Source organism: Tachyglossus aculeatus, chromosome 2 (assembly GCF_015852505.1).
Source record: "Tachyglossus aculeatus isolate mTacAcu1 chromosome 2, mTacAcu1.pri, whole genome shotgun sequence".
Taxonomy (NCBI): Eukaryota; Metazoa; Chordata; class Mammalia; order Monotremata; family Tachyglossidae; genus Tachyglossus; species Tachyglossus aculeatus.
Window position 1 is genome coordinate 4,749,821 of NC_052067.1, and position 26,771 is coordinate 4,776,591.

The following is a 26,771-nucleotide window of genomic DNA, read 5'->3' on the forward strand; positions in this document are numbered from 1 at the left end:
ATAGGAAGTAGGGCTTCGTGTTTAGATAAGACACTCAATAAAAGAAACATAATCAACTGTCTAAAATGGTGTACTCGTCTGATAACCAGGGTGTCGAAAAGATCCGTTAGGAATGGCTTTTCGGGAAAGGTTCGATACTTTGCGGGATCATGAAAAATCCGGCCTCCCCCCCACACCGCCCCGTCTGCCCCACTCCTCTTATCCCGTCTCCTGTCGGAGTTCCAGATTTCCAATATTTAGGCTGTTTTCAGGATATGGGGAGAGAAGGGGCAACCTTCTTTTACCCTCGTCAGGATCCGACTGTCTTTTGGAAACCCAGTGGCCATTTTGCAAAGGAGAAAAGTGCTAGCGCTCTCCTCCTCGGCCCTTCCTTAACGAGTGAGCGGAGCGGGCATTCGATCGGCATTCCTTCCAGGAAACTTCCCTTCCCATGACTTAGGGCCGAAGCGCTCCGACTCCAGTTCCCGGAGGACACCTTGGGGTTTCCATTCTCTCTTTCCAAGAGTGAGGGAGCCGGCCTCGCTGCCTGGCTCAGCCTGGCAGATATTAGGAGTCCCTGACCAACCCATAAAAGATAAACTGTGTAATTCACGAGATGAGGGATTCTTGCCAAAGCGATGGAGGGGGTGGGGAGAAGCTCTTCCGTACCATTCGAGCGCCCCGAAAACCCTTCAATTTTCCACCCTGTAAAACCGACCTTGTCCGTGTTGGGGCCTGCTGCTCCTCAGAGAGGACATTAATGTGCTCTTAAATACTAAAAAAAGACTTCAGTGCTCCCGGCTGATATTAATATGTGCTAATATGCTGGGGAAAATTGCACGTCATGAAGGTGATGTGCATTTATCATTCGGTGGGGAAAAGGGAAAACTGAAAGGTGAAAACTGGGACTGGTGTGGAGAGGGAGAGGAACGAGGTGGGTATGGATGAGTAACAAACCCAGCCTCAGAGGGGCCACGGTGGCTCAGATTTTATTGCCGGTGCCCCAACGTAGTCGTACACGTTGGACGACATTGCCGGCCCATCCTCAGTCAAGCGCTCGATGGGAATCCGCCGTTTCTGGAGCTAAAGAAACCACAGGTTCCCAAACGGATCCAACGCCTTCGGTCCGTATCGGTGTCGAGGAATCCTCGTCATCCTAAAGGCAAAACTTCACCCCCGCTCGACAGAGCGGTATAGCGGGCACCGTCTTGAAAACCATCAAAACATCCCAAAAGCGGAGCCTAAGTCCCCCACCCATTTCTGGAAAAGCCCAGAAGTCCACTGGGTTTGTACGCGAAAAATAGGAATTCAGAAAGGGCATCTTGGTCCCCGGCCCTTTCAAGTCCAGAAATGGATAGACGGGTTGGGTTTGTGCATGCTCTGTGGAAATTTCGACAACCGTACTCGATTCCCACCATGGAGGCCTAAATTTGCAGTCCCTCCTTTCCGTAAACAGAAAATATCCGTCCACGCCGGGCCAGACATCTCTGACCTGGGGGTGAGAGCTACCCTACCGAAGATAAATCCATCTGCCGAAACTCCTCATGCTATAAATTAGAATTTTCCCTCCAAGCCTAGTCAGATCCACGGAGCTCCCTCGTATCGAATTTTCCGTTCTTAATTGTATCTCGGCCATTGCACAGTGTTTTGGGTTTTTTTAAGCGACTCTGTGTGCCGTGGTGTATATCAGAGCGAAGAGAATTTTTTTTGTGTGTGTGTGTGTTGAGGTTGGGGGGCTTGGGCTGCTGGTGGGGGGGGGCTTAGTCTCCAAAGCTGTAGCTGTGAAGTTGTATTTAAAGATTAGCTTATTAATGTTGTGTTTCGGGGACTTGTAGGTAATTACTTTTCCAGCTACTGAGGCTCACTTCTGCCTTATGAATACAAAGTAGTTTTCCCCACTCCCCCTGAGTCAGCTTTTTGAGAATTTACACGAGATCAACTCTGTCGACTTACAAATGTTTCTGTGATGGGAACGCTTTGCATCTCCTGTTCTTTTATGAAAACGCAGTCCTCTTCGCCCCGCTGGGTTCACACTGAGATTTCTGCAGCCCAACTGATAAAGGCTCACTGCTGCGGAGGTAGACCCCTGCCCCGAGAAGGAAATTGGATGTGTGTGCTGGGTTTTCTAAATAAAAAAAGGTTGACCCCCCACCACGGAACCCTTCTCTCCCCTCCCCGCTTGGCCTTTATCTCATTGATCCGATTTACATGGTAAAAATCAGGATCTACCCGATTGATCAGGGCAGAATTAGCTCATTACGAGCCGGAAAATACAGACCTAGGCGGGGCCGAGAAGCAGAGTCTGCTGCAAAATCTCCAAGGGCGAAAGCAGATGGAAATCCCATTATTAAAGAACGAAACGGATGTGTTTCAGGTCTGAAAGGGCCTAAGAGACCCACTGCTTGGGAGGAGAATACTTGACCCAATTCTACATTTCATCCACGTGAATAGTTTCTTTCTTGGGGATGGAATTTCGGTGCCGAGCTGAAGCCGGTAACCTGCCTATTGCAGGTACTGCGGATTTATCCGCGGCGTTTCATCGACTCACGGTTGAAAATGCTCGTTTTTATCCAGCTGGCCCATTTGTTCCCCTAAAAAGAAATTTCAAATGCATTTTACGCCCGAAAGGGTAATAATAATAATGGTGTTGGTCTTTGCTGAGTGCTTATTATGTGCCAGGCACTGTACTTGTAACCTCCCCAGTGCTTAGAACAGTGCTTTGCACATAGTAAGTGCTTAATAAATGCCATTATTATTATTATTATTATTATTACTATTACTAAGCGCAGGGGTTATACAAGCAAATTGGGTTGAACACGGTCTCTGTCCCACGTGGGGCTCACTGTTTGAATCCCCATTTTCCAGATGAGGTAACTGAGGCCCAGAGAAGTGAAGTGACTTGCCCGAGGTCACACAGCAGACAGTTGGTGGATCCAGGAATAGAACCCATGACCGTTTGGCTCCCAGGCCTGGGCTCTATCGACTACGCCGTGCCTCTTCTCTAGCTCCTTTTATAAAACCCGTCCTGGAAAAATATTCCGTAAGAGAAAATGGACGGGTTGCAATGTCCCCCTTTTTTTATGGAATTCATTAAGCAACTATTATGTGCCAGACACCATACTAAGCACTGGGGGAGATACGAGGTAATCAGGTTGGACGTAGTCCCTACCCACAAGGGGCTCACAGTCTAAGTAATAAAAATAATAATAATAATGATGACATTTATTAAGCGCTTACTATGTGCAAAGCACTGGAGATACAAGGTGATCAGCTTGTCCCACCGGGGGCTCACAGTCTAAGTAATAAAAATAATAATAATAATGATGGCATTTATTAAGCGCTTACTATGTGCAAAGCACTGGAGGTACAAGGTGATCAGGTTGTCCCACCGGGGGATCACAGTCTTCATCCCCATTTTACAGATGAGGGAACCGAGGCACAGAGAAGTGAAGTGACTTGCCCAAAGTCACACAGCTGACAAGTGGCGGAGCTGGGATTTGAACCCATGACCTCTGACTCCAAAGCCCAGGCTCTTTCCACTGAGCCATGTTGCTTCCCCAATGCAATCCCCATTTTACGGACGAGGAACCTGTGGCTCCGATAATAATAATAATAATAATAATAGCATTTATTAAGCACTTACTATGTGCAAAGCACTGTTCTAAGAGCTGGGGAGGTTACAAGGTGATCAGGTTGTCCCACGGGGGGCTCACAATCTTAATCCCTATTTTAGAGATGAGGTAACCGAGGCCCAGAGCCGTGAAGTGACTTGCCCAAAATCACACAGCTGACAATTGGCAGAGCCGGGATTTGAACCCATGACCTCTGAATCCAAAGCCCGGGCTCTTTCCCCTGAGCCACGCTGCTTCCCCAGTGCAGTCCCCATTTTACAGACGAGGAACCTGAGGCTCCGATAAGCGACATCCCCAAGGTCAACACAGTTGGTAAGTGGCGTAGCCGGGATTAGAACCCGGGTCCTCTGACTCCCACCCCTGTGCTCTTTTCACTGCTCACACGGTCGTGACGTATAAACAGAAGAAAGGATAAAACTATTTCCCGCCTCGCTCGTCAACGCGTCGTGTCAGTGAAGCCTTATATAAAGAAGAAATGGGTTGTTTTCACCTTTATAGTCCTGTACAGTTTGGATCTTGGGAAAGGTAATAGGAGGAACAAAAGTTTACATTCAAAAACCTTTTTTGCCTCTAGGACGGTCGTTCCACAGCAGGGCCTGTGGTACGGAAAGACCTCTTTCATTCTGACCCGGTTGATTCATTCATTCAATTGTATTTACTGAGCGCTTACTGTGTGCAGAGCACTGTACTAAGCGCTTGGGAAGTCCAAGTCGGCAACATAGAGAGACGGTCCCTGCCCGACTGCGGACTCACAGTCTAGAAGGGGGAGACAGACAACTGAACAAAACATATTAACAAAATAAAATAAATAGAATAAATATGTACAAGTAAAATAAAGAGAGTAACAAATATGTACATATATACAGGTGCTGTAGGGAGGGGAAGGAGGTGAGGTGGGGGGGATGGGGAGGAGGGGGAGAGGAAGGAGGGGGCTCAGTCTGGGAATGGGACAGCAGTGAGGAGAGGTACCAGGGGGCCCAAAGATTTAGCAGTGTGATAATAATAATAATAATAATATAATAACAATGATGGCATTTGTTAAGCGCTTACTATGTGCAAAGCACTGTTCTAAGCACTGGATTCAAAGTTGGGTTTTTCCTCCTTTTGTTTTCCCCTCCCCGGCATAAACAAAGGGAGTACTGTCCCTACCCAACAGTGGGATTAAGACTGTGAGCCCCCCGTGGGACAGCCTGATCACCTTGTAACCTCCCCAGCGCTTAGAACAGTGCTTTGCACATAGTAAGCGCTTAATAAATGCTATCACTATTATTATTATTATTACTGATGATGCCTAATTAAAAATTTCCACAACGTGCAGAACACTGGATTCCATGCCGGGAAAGTCAATCAGTCCGTCGTATTTATTGAGCAGTTACTGGGTGCAGAACACCGTAGTAAGCGCTCGGGAGAGTACAACACAACACCACAAAGACACATTGCCGGCCCCCAACGATCTTACAGTCCCGAGGAAAGAATTTGGAAGTGGTTTTAGAAGCACCACTCTCGTGTTGACAGACTGTAGTCATGAACCCGTAGACTGGACAAAATTCCAAGCAAATCCGTATTCAGTGTCAGGCAGTGAAGAGATACCACAGTCCATCAACAAACTTCTCTGAATGGCCCAATTCTGCAGTTTATCAAGTAATCCGAGTGTGTGCCCTAACTGGGAAGCAGCGTGGCCTAGAGGAAAGAACACAGGCCTGGGTGTCAGGACCTGGGTTCTAATCCTGGCCCCGACACTTGTCTGCTGATTGACCTTGGGCAAGTCGCTTGAACTCAGTTACCTCATCTGTAAAATGGGGATTGAATCGTCCCTCCCCCGATTTAGACTGTGAGCCCATACGGGATAGGGCCTGCGTCCCACCTGAGTATATTGTATCTATCACAGCGCTAAATACAGTGCCCGGCATGTAGATGAGCGCTCAACAAATGCCATTTTTTTAAAAAAGTCACAAACCATCCAGCTTCTTTCGTCTTCGGTGGCGGAAACGTTGGTTGTTTGGTCGGTTGCTGTTCCCAGACATCAAGGTGGCTCCAAATCAGTCAGTTAAGAGCACTGTGCTAAGCACTTGGGAGAGCACAGTAGAGTCATTGGTATCTTTTGAGCGCTTGTTGAATGGAGGGCACTGTACTAAGCACTTGTGTGAGTATGCTGTGTGACCGTGGGCAGGGCAGTTTAATTCTCTGGGCCTCAGTTCTCTCATCTGTGAAATGGGGATTGAGACTCAGAGCCCTACGTGGGTCCCGGACTGTGTCCAATCCAATTGTCTCACCTCTGCCAGTGCTTAATACAGTGCCCGGCACGTACTAATCACATAACAAATATCACGATCATTATTATCATCATCATTATTATTATTATAATAGCACAGCAGAGTTGGTAGACAGATTCCATGCCCATAATGAGCTAAGAAACATGATCCCTGCCCTCAAAGAGCTTACAGTCTACTGTAAGCGGAGCACTGGTAATAACAATAATAATAATAATGATAATAATTGTGATATTTGTTAAGTGCTTACTTTGTACCAAGCACCGTACTAAGCGCTGGGGTGGATACAAGTGTTGCTCAGTGGAAAGAGAATGGGCTCTGGAGTCAGAGGTCATGGGTTCAAATCCCGGCTCCACCAATTGTCCGCTGTGTGAATTTGGGCAAGTCGCTTCAATTCTCTGGGCCTCAGTTACCTCATCTGTAAAATGGGGATTAAGACCGTGAGCCCCCCATGGGACAACCTGATCACTTTGTAACCTCCCCAGCGCTTAGAATGGTGCTTTGCATATAGTAAGTGCTTAATAAATGCGATTATTATTAGTAGTAGTATTACAAGTAAATCGGGTTGGACACAGCCCGTGTCCCAAGAGGGGCTCACCATCTTAATCCCCATTTTACAGATGAGGTAACTGAGGCCCAGAGAAGTGAAGTGACTTGCCCTCGGTCACACAGCAGACCAGTGCCGGACCCAAGATTAGAACCCGTGACCTTCTGATTCCGTGGCCTGTGCTCTTTCCACCGCACTGTGCTGCTTCTCATCGAGACAACTAAGCCCCACTGGAGAAGTAGCTTGGCTTAACAGAAAGATCCCAGGTAATAATAATAATAATAATAATGATGGCATTTATTAAGCACTTACCGTGGCCCAGTGGAAAGAGCACGGGCTTTGGAGTCAGAGGTCATGGGTTCAAATACCAGCTCCACCAACTGTCAGCTGTGTGACTTTGGGCAAGTCACTTCTGGGCCTCAGTTCCCTCATCTGTAAAATGGGGATTAAAGCTGTAAGCCCCCCGGGGGACAACCTGATCACCTTGTCACCTCCCCAGCGCTTAGAACAGTGCTTTGCACATAGTAAGCGCTTAATAAATACCATTATTATTATTATTACTATGTGCAGAGCACTGTTCTAAGCGCTGGGGAGGTTACAAGGTGATCAGGTTGTCCCACGGCGGGCTCACAGTCTTCATCCCTATTTTACAGATGAGGTAACTGATACCCAGAGAAGTGAAGTGACTTCCCCAAAGTTACACAGCTAACAATTGGCAGAGCTGGGATTTGAACCTATGACCTCTGACTCCAGAGCCCGGGCTCTTTCCACTGAGCCACGCTGCTTCTCCCGTGGGAGGCAGAGGACCTGGGTTCTAATTCCGGCTTTGCTCCTTTCTGCCGTGGGACCTTGAGCAAGTCACTTTTCATTCATTCATTCTTTTGAATTTATTGAGCTCCTAATGTGTGCACAGCCCTGTTCTAAGCTCTTGGGAGAGTACAATAGAACAGTAAACAGACACAAAGAGCTTACAGTCTAGAGACTTCATTTCTCTGGCCTTCAGTTTCCTCATCTGTAAAATGGGGATTAAGACCGGGGGCCCCATGTGGGACAGGGACCGTATCCACCCCGATTAGTTTGTATCTACCCCAGTGCTTAGTGCAGCGCCTGGTGTATAATAAGCACTTAATAAATACCGTTTTTAAAAAAATCCCGTGCTTGCCACAGACACCCAGAAATGTGGGCGGTCATCCCGCTAAATCGAATTTCAAAAGGTCTTGTGCAGTTCCTAAATGTTTTTATTTAGGCTGCACCCTCCTCTGACTGAGGAAATGAGATTTTACTGTACTCTCAAGCGATATCTGAATAACCGTTCAGATATCTTTTAGACTTTTAGACTGTGAGCCCACTATTGGGTAGGGACTGTCTCTATATGTTCCCAACTTGTACTTCCCAAGCGCTTAGTACAGTGCTCTGCACACAGTAAGCGCTCAATAAATACGATTGATGATGATGATGATGATGAACTGTTCGAGTCGCCATCGAGATTCCACTTTAAATACGAAGACCGGGGTCATTAATTTCTTCCCTTTGAAACACTTAGGAGACCTAGCAGCTTCCTATGCTCACTGAAGTTTCAAAGGTCAGCGACCCCCTCCCTCTCTCTTCTCTCTCCCCCCGCTTCAGTGGTTCATATACACAAGCAACTTTTCGATTCCCGATATGAAATCAATCATTCAGTGTTATTTATTGAGCGTCTACTGTGTGCAGAGCACTGTACTACGCGCTTGGGAGAGTACAATCTAACAATAAACAGACACATTCTGTGCCCGCAAGAATCACAAAATTAGGTTCATCCTAAAACTAAATCTAAGGTTCATTCTCCTCAGCCTGAATGAGGTTGTGAGCCCACTGTTGGGTAGGGACTGTCTCTATATGTTGCCAATTTGTACTTCCCAAGCGCTTAGTACAGTGCTCTGCACATAGTAAGCACTCAATAAATACGATTGATGATGATGATGAATGAGGTTACCAGATGCCTCCTCTTAAGGAACACCGGATGGAGATGACCTTGAGAAGTTAAAGTCTGGCAGAAGAGTCGATCGGCAAGGCTCACTGACGGGACGTCCGTAGGAAGAGCACTGTACTGAGCGCTTGAGGAAATACCATAAAGGCTAAAGATCCCACCTCTGCCCTTAAGGAGCTTACGATCTAATGAGGCCGACTTGCAGTCCCAAAATAATTTGCAGATAGGAAGGAAAAGGAGATCAGAAAGCTGGAAAATTAAGGGCTTAGATGGGGGAGAGCACGGAATTTATTTCATACAGATAAGTTCCCGCAAATGTAATGCCATCCTAACATACCAGGCTCTCTGTTTACCAGGGGCTACGTCACATTCTGCTGATGTTTCTTAAGAACTGTGCTTTCACTCTGTAAATCCATATTCATTCATCATCATCATCATCATCATTATCAGTCATATTTATTGAGCGCTTACTGTGTGCAGAGCACTGTACTAAGCACTTGGGAAGTACAAATTGGCAACATATAGAGACAGTCCCTACCCAATAGTGGGCTCACAGTCTAAAAGGGGGGGACAAAACCAAACATACTAACAAAATAAAATAAATAGAATAGATATGTACAAGTAAAATAAATAAATAAATAAACAGAGTAATAAATTTGTACAAGCATATATACAGGTATATTCATTCATTCAGTCGTATTTATTGAGCGCTTACTGTGTGCAGAGCACTGTACTAAGCGCTTGGGAAGTACAAGTTGGCAACATGTAGAGACGGTCCCTACCCAACAGTGGGCTCACAGCGCTCAGTGGATGTTTATCACTAGAGGAACAGGTAGTGGAAAGAGCCCGGGCCTGGGCATCAGAAGGTCCGGGTTCTAATTCCGGCTCCGCCACTTGTCTGCTGCGTGACCTTGGGCAAGTCACTTCACTTGCACGGCCCCTAGTTACCTCATCTGTAAAATGGAGATCCAGGACCTTTTCTCCCTCTTATTTAGATTGTGAACTGTGCTTGGGATAAGGACTGTCCTTTTCCTTCCCCAGGGCTTAGAACAGTGCTTGACACGTAGTAACAAATAATAATAATAATAATGATGGCATTTATGAAGCGCTTACTATGTGCAAAGCACTGTTCTAAGTTTTAAATGCTTAACAGATGCTGCAATTATTGTTATTATTATTACTATCACTAAGTAGAGGCTCTTAGTGCTGTAGCAATTCAGCCATTGGCACTGTAATGGCCGGGAAAGGTTAAAGGTCATCTCCCGAGGAGGACCCCCCCGCCCTCCCGGCCCCCGATGCTTAGAAGCAGGATGGAAATTGGGGTCCGGAGAGAAAGCTGCCTCGGTTCTTCTTTTTCCCCAATAGGTGTTTCGTGTACCACCCATTAAACTGAGAATTTCTTGAATGAGCGTTGTGTTTTGTCCCGTTCTTTTCAACGCCAGTCGGCTTCGGGGGAGGCGAGGCGTGAACTTCAGAACGTCGCTTTGTTCCAGGACCTTAATCTCATTCGATCATCGGCGCCCTCCGTAGCCTTGACGGACGGTGGGCCAGGGAGCCCTCTGAAAAGATTTGCCATATTCGCTCTGGGAATCAGATCCTTGACCAACTTCCCATTTCCCCTCTGTGTTCGCCCTCCCATTCTAAGTCGCCTGCGCAGTTGGGTCTGTAGTTTTTAAGCACTTGGACAACTCACCCTACCTCCCGCCCCAAACAGCGCTCATTTACATTTCCTTATACTAGACTGCCTTCCCTACCGATAATTTATTGTGATGCCGGTTTCCCCCATCAGATTGTAAGCTCCCTAAGGGCAGGGATTGTGTCTGCCCAGCATACGGCTTGCTCCCAAGCGTTCAGTACAGTGCTCGGTACACAGTAAGCGCTCAATACCATTGATGGATTGATTTGTAGTCTACCCCGATCTTGTCCATCTGGCCGCCGACCTCTCGCTCACGGCCCACCCCTGGCCTGGAACGCCCTCCCTCCTCAAATCCGACAGACAGTGACTCTCCCCGCCTTCAAAATCTTATTGAAGGCCCACCTCCTCCAAGAGGCCTTCCCTGACTAAGCCCTCCTTTCCTCTTCTCCCACTCCCTTCTGCATCATCCTTGCGCTTAGATTTGCACCCTCCCCCACATCACTTGAGTACGCATCCATAATTTATTTCCTATTAATGTCCGTCTCCCCCCTCGAGACTGTAATTTCACTGTGGGCAGGGAACACGTCTACTAACTCGGTTATATTATACTCTCCCGAGCACTTAGTACAGTGCCTGCACACAGTAAGCGCTAAATAATTATGATGGATTGATTGAGTGACCATTCTTCTAGTTCCATGTTCCTCCTTGCACAAACCCCATTGCACTACCCTGAAGGAATGACTCGGATATTTCCATGTAGAAGGGATCAGACCTGTCATAACATTTGCTGGAGATAAAATTCCATGTCCCTCTTCAATCCGTCAATCAATGGTATTTAGTGAGTGCTTACTGGGAGCAGAGCACTGTACTAAGCCTCCGGGAGAGTCCAATCCAGCAGAGTTGGTAGACTTGTTCCCTGCCCACGAGAAGCTTACAGTCTAGAGAGACAGACATTAAAATAAATTACAGATTCATGTGTAAGTGCCGGGACGCTGTGGGTGGATAGTGAATAAGAGACTCTATTTATTTATTTATTTTACTTGTACATATCTATTCTCTTTATTTTATTTTGTTAGTATGTTTTCTTTTGTTCTCTGTCTCCCCCTTCTAGACTGTGAGCCCACTGTTGGGTAGGGACCGTCTCTATATGTCGCCAACTTGTACTTCCCAAGCGCTTAGTGCAGTGCTCTGCACACAGTAAGCGCTCAATAAATATGATTGATTGATCGATCCCCGGGGTTTGTTACACCCACTTAAAACCCAATCATTTATCATCATTTCACATCAGGGTGCAATTTGCCTTTTGAGCGGAAAGGACACTTCCATAGATCAAGTGTTTGGGATGCTTCCCCCCCCCCCCCCCTTCGATCTAAAACAGTTTGTAATTTCAGTCATTCTGCTCATTTTTGAGAGACTTTTCTTCACCTTTTCTCCCGGGCTGAAATCCGTCCTTCGTGAAGAAGCAAGTATTTGGGGAGAAGATGGGTCACAGTGTCTTGCTACCCAGTGTCAAAAAACATGGAAACTACGACCATTCCAGTGTCTCAAAAAATACCTGACTCTCTCCCAGCGGGAAATTGAGGGACCCAGAGAAAACCAAGCTGCGACTGGGGCTTTTCTTTTATTACTCCCCATCTAGACAATAAACACGTCTTGGGCTTGGATCGTGTCTATCAACTCCTGCTTAGTACAGTGCTCTGCACACAGTAAGCGCTCAATAAGTACGATTGATTGATTGATCTTAGTACAGTGCTCTGCACACAGTAAATGCTCAATAAATACCACTGATGGACTGTTCGATCGATAGCCATTGAAGCAACATTGTGGCTCTTAGCGGCCCATTTCATTTTGCTCCAGGCTTTAGGAGAAACTATATTTAACACAAGTTGTTATCATCATCAATCGTATTTATTGAGCGCTTACTATGTGCAGAGCACTGTACTAAGCGCTTGGGAAGTACAAATTGGCAACATATAGAGACAGTCCCTACCCAACAGTGGGCTCACAGTCTAAAAGGGGGAGACAGAAGTTGTTATATACATATGATCATCAATCGTATTTATTGAGGGCTTACTGTGCGCTAAAGTGTAGAACAAGTGTGTGCAATCAATCAATCAATCAATCAATCGTATTTATTGAGCGCTTACTATGTGCAGAGCACTGTACTAAGCGCTTGGGAAGTACAAATTGGCATCACATAATTGTGCAGTACTGTGTACTGTGTGCAGAGCACTTTACTAAGCGCTATGACTACATAGTCATAGTAGCGGTACTTATTGGGGTCCTTATTGAGTTCAGGACACCAGAGTGGGTGCTAGGGAAAACGTGAAAAATACCAAATTTAGGAAGCAGCTAGACTTAGTGGAAAGAACACCAGGCTGGGAGTCCTGGGTTCTAATCCCCGATTCGCCACGTGTCTGCCGTGTGACCTTGGGTAAGTCACTTCACATCTCTGTGCTTCAGTTCCCTCATCTACAAAATGGGGATTCAACACCGCTTCTCCACTGTGAGCCCCATGTAGTGCTGATTTTCTTGTATCTACCTCACTTCATAGGACAGTCCTCGGCACTTAGTAAGCACTGAACAAATTCCTCAGTCGTCGTTAAGATGATAGAACAAGTTTCCTATGCGCAGTTGCTGTCTGTTCTGTCTGGACGTTCACCTGAGGAAACCTCGCCAGTAAAGTCAACGCAGTCCTGAAGAGTGAAATAAAACAGTAGGATTGCCGTTATTCCTTAGGACATCGACACACACATTTCTGGCTCTCGCCTAGACCCACAGTGCGTCGGGGCCCAGTTTCAGTCGGTGGTATTTACTGAGCGCTTACTGCGTTCGGAGCACTGCACTGAGCTCTTGGGAGAGTACACTAGAACAAAGTTGGGAGACACGTTCCCCGCCCGTAACAAGCTTACAGTCTAGATTTGGAAGTAAAACTCAGAAAGTCTTACCCATCATCATCATCAATCGTATTTATTGAGCGCTTACTATGTGCAGAGCACTGTACTAAGCGCTTGGGAAGTACAAATTGGCAACATATAGAGACAGTCCCTACCCAACAGTGGGCTTACAGTCTAAAAGGGGGAGACAGAGAACAAAACCAAACATACTAACGAAATAAAATCAGACATATTCTTTCTCAGACCCGTCATCCAAGGGCAGGGGAGGTAACGCATTTGATATTGTATATTAGATATTTTAAATATTACATATTAGCCTATATTAGAGAAGCAGCATGGCTCAGTGGAAAGAGCCCGGGCTTGGGAGGCAGAGGTCGTGGGTTCTAATCCCGGCTCCACCACTTGTCTGCCGTGTGACTTTGGGCGACTCACTTAACTTCTCTGGGCCTCAGCTCCCTCATCTGTAAAATGGGGATGAAGCCTGGGATCCCCACGGGGGACAACCTGATCACCTTGTATTCCCCCCCCCCACCCAGCGCTTAGAACAGTGCTTGAAACACAGTAAGCGCTTAGCAAATGCCAACATTATTATTATTATTATTATTATTATTATTATTATTATTATTATTATTATTATATTTATTCTTAATGCTCGAAAGAGTCCATTGGCGTCATGGAGAGGAGCAGGATGGGAGGATGAAGGTTGGGGGATCGCTTGAAGAACGGTAAATTTGGATGATAGTGAGGTTGAGCAAATTAGCTACTAGCTGCATATCTGGTAGACTAAATAGTTGTAAGCTTTCTCTCTCACGTCTCTCTTTCCAATCAAAGCTTAACTCAACTGTTGGGGATGTTTTCCAAGGTAAGCAGCCTGGCCTAGAGGAAATCAATCAATCAATCGTATTTATTGAGCGCTTACTGTGTGCAGAGCACTGTACTAAGTGCTTGGGAAGTACAAGTTGGCAACATATAGAGACAGTCCCTACCCAACAGTGGGCTCACAGTCTAAAAAAGAAGGAAAGAGAAGGGCCTGGGAAGTCAGAGGACCTGGGTTGGAATCCCCGCTCTGTCACTTGTCTGCTGCGTGGCCTTGGGCAAATCACTTCACTTCTCTGGGCCTCGGTGACCTCATCTCTAAAAGGGGCATCGAGACCGTGAGCCCCACGTGCGACAGGGACCGCGTCCAATCCGATTTTCTCGAATCCGCCCCAGCGCTAAGTACGGTGACTGGCGCATAACAAACACTTAACAAATACCGTAATTATTATTCTCGTTATTCTCTGGGCCTCGGTTTTCTCATCTGCAAAATAGGGATTCAGTGCGTATCATTACCGTTATTACTAGCAATGAAGAAGTTTCAAGCCAACTTCGGCTTGTACGCTAAGAAAATGATTGTGATTTTCATGTGGCCCAAATTCTTGTTGGAAATACTTGAATTATTGTCTATTGGGAGGTAGGGGGTACTTATGAATTTGATTTCAAATGGGGGAGGTTACGGCCCGAACTTGGAAAAATGGGTTATGCTTTCCCCTGTTTCTTACAGGGATTGTCATTATTTACACATTTTCTGTCTCTCCTCTCTGAATCGTTTCTAGCAACACAAAGTCTTTTTTTTTTCTTATCTAGGTAGCTCATTTGCCTGTCGACTAATAATTTTGCATTCTGTACCTCGCTAGTAATATGTCTTCTGATAGATTTTTTTTTCCTCTCTGGTTTCTTATGTGTGGATTTCTGGCCTCCAAAGACTTTAATTCACATAGTCAAGAGACCAGAACAAATAAACAGAATCTGACAGAATTGGTTCTGAGAGAGAATTCCTTTCACTACAAAATAACACCCGGTGTATGTAAATAAAGCAAGGGATACAAGTCCCTCAATAAGATGTATGAATCTCCGTTACTTGCAGAGAAATTCTTTTTTTTTTCCCCGTTTTCTTGTCAGACGAAAATTCTTTTAACAAAACATTGCAGTGTGGCAGATGTTGTTCGTTGGCAGAGAGTTAAAGTGATGAGGGGGAAAAGAATTGGTTTTGAGAGATATTTTAGATTGTCTGGGCCGTCTCCCGACCACAGCATTAGAGAAGCAGCGGCTAGAGCCCGGGCCTGGGAATCCGAAGGACCCGATCCTAATCCCGGCTCTGCCGCCTGTCTGCTGTGTGACCTTGGGCAAGTCACTTCACTTCTGGGCCTCGATTTCCTCATCTTTAAGCCCCATGTGGGATAGGGACTGTGTCCAGCCCGATTCGCTTGTATCTACTCCAGCGCCTGTTAACAGACTCCATCAACACCCTAATTATCATTATCGTTACTATTATTATTTCCCTTCTCTCTGCCATATTTCCCTTTAGACTGTGAGCCCACTGTTGGGTAGGGACCGGCTCTATACGTTGCCAACTTGTACTTCCCAAGCGCTTAGTACAGTGCTCTGCACACAGTAAGCGCTCTGTAAATACGATTGAATGAATGAATGAATGAATCTGCACAATGGGGACTCATTTCTTGTTCTCCCTCCTGCTTAGACCGTGACCCCCATGTGGGATCTGGTCATCTTGTTTAATAATTATAATAATGTGGTCTTTGTTAAGCACTGTTCTGAGCGCTGGGGTAGATACAGGGTAATTAGGTTTTCCCACGTGGGGCTCACAGTCTTCATCCCCATTTTGCAGGTGAGGTAACCGAGGCACAGAGAGGTTAAGTGACTTGCCAAGGACGCACAGCTGACGAGAGGCGGAGCCGGGATTAAAACTCAAGAGCTCGGGCTCTTTCCACTAAGGCATGCCGCACCCCCCAACCCCAGCTCTTAGTACAGTGCTAAGTGCTTAATGAATACCACTATCATCGTTTTCAAACGACTTATCAACCGGTTGGGAATGGTGTGTGTGGAGTGGAAATATTCTGTGACGCCAGAGGGTTTTCAAGTGCATGGCCCATTCAACATCTTCCAGAAAAGGGTGTTGCCTACTTGTGTGTTTCTCCATTCTGGATTTTTAAAACAGGAACAAAGGGATGTTAGCGATGTTCGAAGGTAAATGACTGCCAGGGATACCTTTGTAAAGTATTCGATGTGGACACCCATAAGAAACTCAGCAGAGAAAGGTCTGGATATTCTCCAGAGTTGTGCAGTTCCCTCCAGATTGTGTCTACCAACTTGGTTTAATCGTCCTCTCCTAAGTGCTTAGTACAGTGCATCACCTGCAGAAAGCGCTCAGTAAATACCACTGATTAGTTGAAACAAAATCAGTTGCATGAACAATAAATATGATTGAATGAATGAAGTGTCTAATAAATATTTACACGGTTTATTCTATTTCTTTTATTTTGTTAATGTGTTCTGTTTTGTTGTCTGTCTCCCCCTTCTAAACTGTGAGCCCGCTGTTGGGTAGGGACCGTCTCTGTGTGTTGCCACCTTGGACTTTCCAAGCGCTTAGTACAGTGCTCTGCACACAGTAAGCGCTCAATAAATACGATTGAATGAATGAACATTCATTTCATTCAGTGGTAGAAAGTGTGCTCAATTGTACAGGAAACTGAGAAGTGTTTAGACAGATTTTTTTATACGGATGTTCATAGGGAAAAGGTGGATGAGAGGAATATTTTGGCATGTGTGCATGTATACGTTCATTCATTTATTCATTCGTGCATCCGGTCGTATTTATTGGGCACTTACTATGTGCAAAGCACTGTACTGACCGCTTGCGAGAGTACAGTATAGCAACGAAAAGACATTCCCTGCCCACAGCGAGCTCACAGTTTAGAGGGGGAACAGATATTAAAATAAATGAATAAATAAAGAACAGACCTATGCATATGTGCTTTGGGAATGGGAGGGAGGATGAATGAAGGAGCAATTAAGAGCGGCGCAGAAGAGCGAGGCAGAAGAGGAGAGGAGGGCTCAGTCAGGGAAGGCTCCTTGGAGGAGACGGGCCTTCAGTAAGGATTCGAAATGAGGGAGAGCAATTATCTGTCTGATATAATAATGATGGCATTTGTTAAGTGCTTACTATGTGCAGAGCACTGTTCTAAGCGCTGGGGGTGGATACAAGGTGATCAGGTTGTCCCACGTGGGGCTCACAGTCATCATCCCCATTTTACAGATGGGGTAACTGAGGCTCCTAGAAGCTAAGTGACTTGCCCAAGGTCACACAGCAGACGTGTGGCGGAGCTGGCACTCGAACCCATGACCTCTGACTCCAAAGCCCGTGCTCTTTCTACTGAGCCACGCTGCTTCTCTAATTGACTGTGAGCCCACTGTTGGGTAGGTACCGTCTCTATAAGTTGCCAACTTGTACTTCCCGAGCGCTTAGTACAGTGCTCTGCACACAGTAAGCGCTCAATAAATACGACTGAATGAATGAATATGAGGAGGGAAGGCATTCCAGGCCAGAGGCAGGACGTGGGCGAGAGGTCGGCGGCGAGATTAGACGAGACGGAGGGACAGTGAGAAGGTTAGCGTTGAAAGAGCAAAGTATGTTGGCTAGGTTGGAGTAGGAGAGGAGCGAGCATTGGGTAGCAGGAATAGAATTGTGCTCAACTGTACAGTTGAATAAATGATGATGATGATGGCATGTATTAAGCGCTTACTATGTGCAAAGCACTGTTCTAAGCGCTGGGGAGGTTACAAGGAAATCAGGTTGTTCCATGGGGGGCTCACAGTCTTAATCCCCAGTTTACAGATGAGGGAACTGAGGCACAGAGAAGTTAAGTGACTTGCCCGAAGTCACACAGCTGACAACTGGCAGAGGCGAGATTTGAACCCATGATCCCTGACTCCAAAGCCACTGAGCCACGCTGCTTCTCTAAGATGAGAAGAGGGAGATGAGGACCTCACTTGAGACAGCCTGGTTTGCTCTATTTATTACTCTGTTTATTTATTTTACTTGTACATATTTATTTTACTTATTTTATTTTGTTAATATGTTTTGTTTTGTTCTCTGTCTCCCCCTTCTAGACTGTGAGCCCACTCAATCAGTGGTATATACTGAGTGCTTATCTGTGCAAAGCACTGTTCAAAATGCTAGGGAGAGCCCAGTAGAGTGGGCAGACATGATCCCTGCCCACAAGGAGTTGACAATTCTATGAGGGAAACCGACATCAAAATAAATTCCAGGTAGTTGAACCAACTGAGGACAAAGATACAGAAAATGCTGTAGTTCATTCGTTAAATCGTATTTACTGAGCGCTTTCTGTGTACAGAGCACTGAATTAAGCGCTTGGGAGAGTACAATAGAACAATAAACGAGCACATTACCTGCCCACAGCGAGCTTACAGACTAGAGAAATGAATGTGTAGGAATAAGTGATGAGGATTAAGTCTTCACTACGTCAAAATTTTCTCCACCATAATCTCTTAATTAAATAGAAAGCGTTCAAATCATTTCCCTAAGTCAAATGTTCGGTTTTGGTGATTCCGTATGGGAAAGGCCAGACGAGCATAGAGTTCGTAAAGATGGGAAGATGTTTTCCATGTGTTGTGAGGGTGGTAGGTGGGGAAACGCCTTCAAGACAGGAATTGTGTCCATTGAACCCCCAAATGCTCGCCATTAATTCATTCACTCAATCGTATTTATTGAGCGCTTCCTGTGTGCAGAACACTGTACTAGAACAGTGCTCAGCGCTTAGAACAGTGCTTTGCACATAGTAAGCGCTTAATAAATGCCATCATTATTACTATTACTAAGCGCTTGGAAAGTACAATTCGGCAACAGATAGAGACAATCCCTACCCAACAACGGGCTCACACTCTAGGAGGGAAAATCTAGTATTTGTTAAGCGCTTACTACATGCCAAGCCCTAGTCTAAGCGCTGGGGTAGATATAAGGTGAGCCTTAGACTGTGAGCCCACTGTTGGGTAGGGACTGTCTCTATATGTTGCCAATTTGTACTTCCCAAGCGCTTAGTACAGTGCTCTGCACATAGTAAGCGCTCAATAAATACAATTGATGATGATGATAAGGTGATCAGGTTGTCCCATGTGGGGCTCACAGTCTTCATCCCCATTTTCCAGATGAGGGAACTGAGGCCCAGAGAAGTGAAGTGACTTGCCCACGGTCACACAGCAGACAAGTTTCAGAGCCGAGATTGGAACCCATGACCTTCTGACTCCTAGCCACTACGCCACACTGCTTCTCTCTGCACAAAATATGCGCTCTTGCATCCTTATCTATATGTTATATATTTTCAATTGCTCATTTGTATCACTGTCTGTCTCCCCCCTGGCATGTAAGGTTGTCATGGGCCGGGAACGAGTCCACCAACCCTTAAATTTGTCCTCTCCCAAGCGCTTAGTTCAGTGCTCTGTACAGCACTGTACAGAGGCAGCGTGGCTCAATGGAAAGAGCCCGGGCTTTGGAGTCAGAGGTCACGGGTTCAAATCCCGGCTCCGCCACTTGTCAGCCCTGTGGCTTTGGGCAAGTCACTTCACTTCTCTGGGCCTCAGTTCCCTCATCTGTAAAATGGGGATTAAGACTGGGAGCCCACCGTGGGACCACCTGATCGCCTTGCATCTCCCCCAGCGCTTCGAACAGTGCTTTGCACATAGTAAGCGCTTAATAAATGCCATCATTATCATAGTAAGCGCTCAGTAAACACCACCGATCGATGTCTCCCTCTCTAGACTGGAAGCTCGTCGTGGGCAGGGAACGAGTCCACCAATTCTGTGGAACCAATAAGAATAAAAACGATGGTATTCGTTAAGCGCTTACCACGTGCCAAGCACCATTCTAAGCTCTGACCTCCCCCAGGCGCCCGGTACAGTGCTCCGTACCCAGTAGACGCTCCGTAAGTAATGATGGCATTTATTAAGCGCTTAGTTGAACCAACTGAGGACAAAGATACAGAAAGTGCTGTAGCTCATTCGTTAAATCGTATTTCCGGAGCGCTTTCTGTGTACAGAAAGCCCGGTACAGTGCTCCGTACCCAGTAGACGCTCCGTAAGGAATGATGGCATTTATTAAGCGCTTAGTTGAACCAACTGAGGACAAAGATACAGAAAGTGCTGTAGCTCATTCGTTAAATCGTATTTCCTGAGCGCTTTCTGTGTACAGAAAGCCCGGTACAGTGCTCCGTACCCAGTAGACGCTCCGTAAGGAATGATGGCATTTATTAAGCGCTTACTATGTGCAAAGCACTGTTCTAAGCGCAAGTGCCACCGTTCGCCGGCTGGATGAACTGATCGGCCCTGCCTTTCTGCCCAAACTCCATCTACCTGTTCCCTTTGTAGGTGCGATGAATGTCGACTCTGCTATCATTTCGGCTGCCTGGACCCTCCCTTGAAAAAGTCTCCCAAACAAACAGGCTACGGCTGGATCTGCCAGGAGTGCGACTCCTCATCCTCCAAAGTAAGTCCAACCCCTCCTGGGATCAGAGGAGAGAGGCCTTCCCTTTCCAAGGACGCGTCCGTCAACAGCGTTAGAGCGGCCTCTCCCCAGCGCTTAGCCCAGGGCTCTGCTCGCTGTAAGCGCTCAATAATAGTAATAATAGTATCGCTATTAGAGAAGCGGCCTGGCTCCGTGGAAAGAGCCCGGGCTTCGGGAGTCAGAGGGCGTGGGTTCTAATCCCGGCTCTGCCACTTGTCAGCCGTGTGACTTTGGGGAAGTCGCTTCACTTCTCTGAGCCTCAGTTACCTCGTCTGTAAAATGGGGATGAAGACTGTGAGCCCCATGTGGGGCAACCTGATCACCTTGTATCCCCCCCCAGCGCTTGGAGCAATGCTTTGCACGTAGTAAGCGCTTAACAAATGCCATTATTATTATTATTATTATTATTAATACCTGTGGCATTGGTTAAGTGCTTAGTATAGTCCAGGCACTGTACTAAGCACTGGGGCGGAATCAAGCAGATTGGGTTGGATTCAGTCCCTGTCCCACGTGGGGCTTGCAGTCTTTGTCAGTTCATTCATTCATTCATTCATTCATTCATTCATTCATTCAGTCGTATTTATTGAGCACTTACTGTGGGCAGAGCACTGGACTAAGTGCTTGGAAAATAGAATTCGGCACATTATAGAGAAGGTCCCTACCCAACAAATACCATTGTTTAACGGGTTGGTTATAATAATAATAATGATGGTAGTTGTTAAGCGCTTACTATGTGCCAAGCACTGTTCTAAGCACTGGGGGAGATGCAAGGTAATCAGGTTGCCCCACATGGGGCTCACGGTCTTAATCCCCATTTTACAGATGAGGTCACTGAGGCCCAGAGCAGTTAAGTGCCTTGCCCAAGGTCACACAGCGGACAAGTGGCGGAGCCGGGATTAGAACCCACAACCTCTGACTCCCAAGCCTCTTTCCACTGAGCCACGCTAATTCTCCGGGTATTAGCGGCATTCTTCCATTCTTGAACGTGGGAGAATGAAGGCCACCTATCGCATCTGCTTCGAGCTTCCGCTCTAATGAAATGAACCAAAAGGGGCCGAGGGAGTGTCAGCAGTTGTAAAAGGAGGAATGATAAATAGGAAACCCAGGTGTTCGTATCAGATACCACTATTCTTTTTTCCCCCCTCGAAAAAATAGCTCCGTTCTGCGATACTAATGAGGTCTGGAAATGATTATCTATTGTTTACTATTATACTCTTCCCTCTCCTCTGGGCACAGTCGATCCAACCTAACCCCCAGGGCCGATCCTTCGAACATGGAGAAATTAAGCTCAATTATTTGGGCTCTTCTCCACTGCTACGGAACTAATTTCACATCTCACCCGCATCAAGTTAGAGGGACGATCGTGTGTTTGGCGTCGAGTGCAGGGGTCATGCACTGTGGAAGATGCATTGTCGTGAGCCTTCTAAGCGTTGCAGAAAATGTTTTTTAATGAAAGATCGAATTGCGCGTTGTGCTGTGTGTCATTGTGTGTGTTTATGTGGTGAGTCCCTGTTTTGTGGGCAAGGTTACCGCGAGCCCCCAAACCCCATAAACCGGGAAGAGTAAGGGACTCCAGGCTGCCATGGGTTAATCAAATTCTTTTTCCTCGAGAAGACTCGAAGATAGACATCGGAAATTAGCTGTCTACTGTAGTTTGGACATCAAGCAATCTTTCTTCAATACCACTTAAATACAATGGTCACTCCTGGAGTGAATTAAAATTGATATCGAATACCTGTCAGGGTTCTTTTATCATTAGTTAAAATGATCTGCTCCGGCGATGATTGGGGAGGTACTGCCAAAACCTCTTTTTCTTTTTTTGCAAACTACATTCGGATTTGGATTTCAAAGGCCGGAGTGGTACGCGGATAAAACGTAATATTTAGCAAGTTTAGGTTTCCACCGCAAACTGGTGCCATCTTCGGTGACCCCTTTGCTACCAAAAATAATTATGTTAGAATGGTTTCCCTTTTCTAGTCCAGGGAGGATCTGTGGGAGAGAACAATACTCCGATTTTTCTCGTTTTCTAAACACGGTCCAAAGACTTTGGCTCTGGCAGCCGCTGCATGTTAAAGGAAGCAACCTATGTTATTTTCAAGAAGGATTTGCTCGTCATTTTCTAAAGACTCGGGTTTAGCAGCCAACGTATTTATCATTGAAAAGATTTATTACACAATTTAAAGAAGAGCTAGCCCGCTGTAATTATACTTCAATGAGGAAAAAGTGGAGAATGAGGCACGATGAAAGTCTTGTCTTATGGGGCCTCCCTGTGGCTTTGTACAGTTCCTCAGTAAGTTTTATTTTCCTTCTTTAAATCCCCTGCAAGGAAAGCCGAGCGCAGTAATATAAAAAAGCCAACCTAGTAATGTCGATTTCAGCCCGTTTCTGGCCGGCCTCTAATTTTAACCTTTTTTTAAAATTTGCTTTTACTTTAGCATTTCCATATATCTGTATATTCATTCAATCGTATTTAGTCAGCGCTTGCTGTATGCAGAACACTGTACTAAGTGCTTGGAAAGTAGTGATAATAATAATAACGGTGGCATTTGTGAAGCACTTACTATGTGCAAAGCACTGTTCTAAGCGCTGGACAATTCAGTAATATACACACATACGTGTGTTTGTGTTTGTATGTGTATATGCTTGTATATATGTATGTGTGAATATATATACACACATACACATGTATACATATACATATATGTGTGTATATATATATATACACACATGTATACATATACATATATGTGTGTGTATATATGTATATATATATATGTATATATATGTGTGTATACATATATGTGTATATATATATATACACATACACATTTTCTCACACACACACATGCACACACGTAGCCTAGTGGCACGATTCTGGGCTTGGGAATCAGAGGTCGTGGGTTCTAATCTTGGCTCCGCCACTTGTCTGCTGTGTGACCTTGGGCAAGTCACCTAACTTCTCTGTGCCTCTGTTACCCCATCTGTAAAATGGGGATTAAGAGTGTGAGCCCCCCGTGGGACAACCTGATCACCTTGTAACCTCCCCAGTGCTTAGAACAGTGCTTGGCACACACATGTTTTGTTTTGTTGTCTGTCTCCCCTTCTAGACTGTGACCCCATTGTTGGGTAGGGACCGTCTCTAGATGTTGCCGACTTGTACTTCCCAAGCGCTTAGTACAGTGCCTTGCACACAGTAAGTGCTCAATAGATACAATTGAATGAGTGGTTAGAGCTTAACAAATGTCATTATTATATATGCATGTATATTATGTATGTAGGCAGGTATCTGTATATAAGTGCATGTATGTGACTGCATACATATATACACGTGTAATGCATGTGTATATATGTACGCATGAACATAATAACAATAGTAATAGTAATGATGGCATTTGTTAAGCACTTACTATGTGCAAAGCACTGTTCTAAGCACTGAGGGGGATACAAGGTGATCAGGTTGCCCCATGTGGGGCTCACAGTCAATCCCCATTCTTTACAGATGATGGAACTGAGGCCCAGAGAAGTGAAGTGACCTGCCCAGAGTCACACAGCTGACAATTGGCGGAGCCGGGATTAGAACCCACGACCTCTGACTGCCAAGCCCGGGCTCTTTCCACTGAGCCACGCTGCTTCTGCACAGATGTATGTTGAACACGGGTGACGTAACGTCAGTTGTGTGAACCTCATCATTTTCCAAGCTCTGAATAGTATTTGAAATATGCCATTCATTCATTGTCATATTTATTGAGCACTTACTGTGTGCTGAGCACTGTACTAAGCGCTTGGGAAGTACAGTTCAGCAACAAATCCCTGCCCACAACGGGCTCGCAGTCTAGAAGACCGTGCCAACTTGTTTACTCCTCTTCTCACTCTTATATTCGCACACACTGTGTGTTTCCCAAAGAAGGGGATCGCTCAACCGCTTCCAGAGGGTGTGTTCTGAGCCGTGAGCGGCTCAGTGAATCCATCGATTAATGCTACGTATTGAGCGCTGAGCGCGTGCAGAGCACTACACGGAGCCCTCGGGCGAGTACAATAGGACGGACCCGACAGACACCGAGAAGGAAGATGGTCGGGATTCTCGCTCTGGGTTGGCCGCCCTCCGTCTGACCCGTGGATGGATAGCAGATGTGAGCGGCCGACACTTCCAATCTCTCACACAAACACAAAATCCAATTTTTGGGATGTCACAGCCGAGTTTCCCGTAAGGATTACCGCAGCGAAAATGGGATTTCATTTTTCGTTTAGGCTGAGATGACTATCCTCGCCGCCGCACTCCCTTGGATGGGAAAAGTCAAATTGAATGTAGTATTTTAAACGGGAAATTAATCGGGGGGGGGGGCTTTAATTTATTCTCTCGGCTGTTTTGCTGTCTCGATCCCGTCGTGGTCATCGTCGGCGCTGGAATGTAAGTGCCGGCCAGTGGAGTAAATTGGCTCTGGCAGCAGCGAGCTGAGTGGTTTGGGGTAAAATTGGTCTGAGGGACAGAGTGAGGTGTTGTCATGTTTGCCGGTCCAGTAAAGAGATAAGACAGGCTTATAAATCTGGAGAACAGCCTTTGCAAACGGTCAGTTCCCAAAGGAAATGAGGCTGGGCTGGGAGGAATCCGGGGGAGATCGAAAAGGAGCCTCTCAATAACAATAATAATAATAATTACGATTTTTGTTAAGCGTGTAATTATGTGCGGGACACTGTTCGAAGCACTGGAGTGGATACAAGCAAATCGGGTTGAACGCCGTCTCTGTCCCCCATGGAGCTCACAGCCTTAATCCCCATTTTACAGATGAAGAAATGGAGGCCCAGAGAAGCAAAGTGACTTGCCCAGTGTCGCACAGCAGGCAAAGGGCAGAGCTGGGATTAAAACCCATGACCTTCTGCTTCCCAGGCCCGTGTTCTTTCCACTGAGGCATGCTGCTTACTGCAAACAGAGCACTGTATTAGGCTCATGGACAAGTTCCATATAATAACAGACACATTCTCTGCCCACAGTGAGCTAACAGCTAGAGGGGTAGATACGCAATCTTCTCGATTGTAAGATCTTAGGGCAAGGATCACATCTGCTTAATTCATTCAGTCGTATTTATTGAGCGCTTACTGTGTGCAGAGCACTGTACTAAGCTCTTGGGAAGTACAATCTGTCATACTTCTCCCAAGCGTTTTCTACAGCATTCTGCACATGGGATGCACTCAGTAAATTCATTCATTCAGTCGTATTTATTGAGTGCTTACAGTGTGAAGAGCACTGTACTAAGCGCTTGGGAAGTACAAGTTGGCAACATGTAGAGACGGTCTCTACCCAGCAGTGGGCTCACAGTCTAGAAGGGGGAGACAGACAACAAAACAAAACAAAACAAAACATGTAGACAGGTGTCAAAACCGTCAGAATAAAACTGTCCTCTCCCCCTCCTCCCCCTCCCCATCCCCCCGCCTTACCTCCTTCCCCTCCCCACATCACCTATATATATATATGTATATATGTTTGTGCATATTTATTACTCTATTTTACTTGTACATATTTATTCTATTTATTTTATTTTATTATTATGTTTTGTTTTGTTGTCTGTCTCCCCCTTCTAGACTGTGAACCCGCTGTTGGGTAGGGGCCGTCTCTATATGTTGCCGACTTGGACTTCCCAAGCGCTTAGTACAGTGCTCTGCACACAGTAAGCGCTCAGTAAATACGATTGAATGAATTGAATGAATGAATGAAATAGAATTACAGCTATATGCACGTCATTAACAAAATAAATAGAATAGTAAATATGTACAAGTAAAATAAATAGAGTAATAAATCTGTACAAATATATCCAAGTGCTATGGGGAGGGGAAGGGGGTAGGGCAGCGGGGATAGGGAGGAGGAGAGGAAAAAGGGGGCTCAGTCTGGGAAGGCCTCCTGGAGGAGGTGAGCTCTCAGTAGGGCTTTGAAGGGAGGAAGAGAGCCAGCTTGGCAGATGTTGGGAGGGAGGGCATTCCAGGCCAGGGGAAGGACGTGGGCCGGGGGTCGACGGCGGGACAGGCGAGAAGGAGGTACAGTGAGGAGATTAGCGGCAGAGGAGCGGAGGGTGCGGGCTGGGCTGGAGAAGGAGAGAAGGGAGGGGAGGTAGGAGGGGGCGAGGTGATGGACAGCCTTGAAGCCCAGGGTGAGGAGTTTCTGCCTGATGCGTAGGTTGATTGGTAGCCACTGGAGATTTTTGAGGAGGGGAGTGACATGCCCAGAGCATTTCTCTACAGAGATGATCGGGGCAGCAGAGTGAAGTATAGACTGAAGCGGGGAGAGACAGGAGGATGGGAGATCAGAGTAAATACCACTGATCATTTGCCGGGCAACTCCCCTTCAACAACAGACCTCTGGGCTTCTTTGGGAGTCGATGACTGCGCTCTCGCACCCCATTGCCAGAGCAGAGGAACACCTTAGGGAACCTTGCGAGCAGAGAAATTGGGGAAATATGATAATGGAGAGAGGAAGAGAAATAGTGTTTCCTAGTGGATA

General features: G+C 46.1%; 1 protein-coding gene across 1 annotated transcript in view; it reads left to right on the plus strand.

The window, feature by feature from the left end:
- Positions 1-26,771, plus strand: part of PHF14 (PHD finger protein 14) — a 314,667-nt gene that overhangs the window by 141,100 nt on the left and 146,796 nt on the right. Inside the window, exon 19 of the mRNA XM_038769100.1 lies at positions 20,146-20,263. Within this exon, the coding sequence (XP_038625028.1) occupies positions 20,146-20,263 (118 nt within the window). The remainder of the gene's footprint in view (positions 1-20,145; positions 20,264-26,771) is intronic.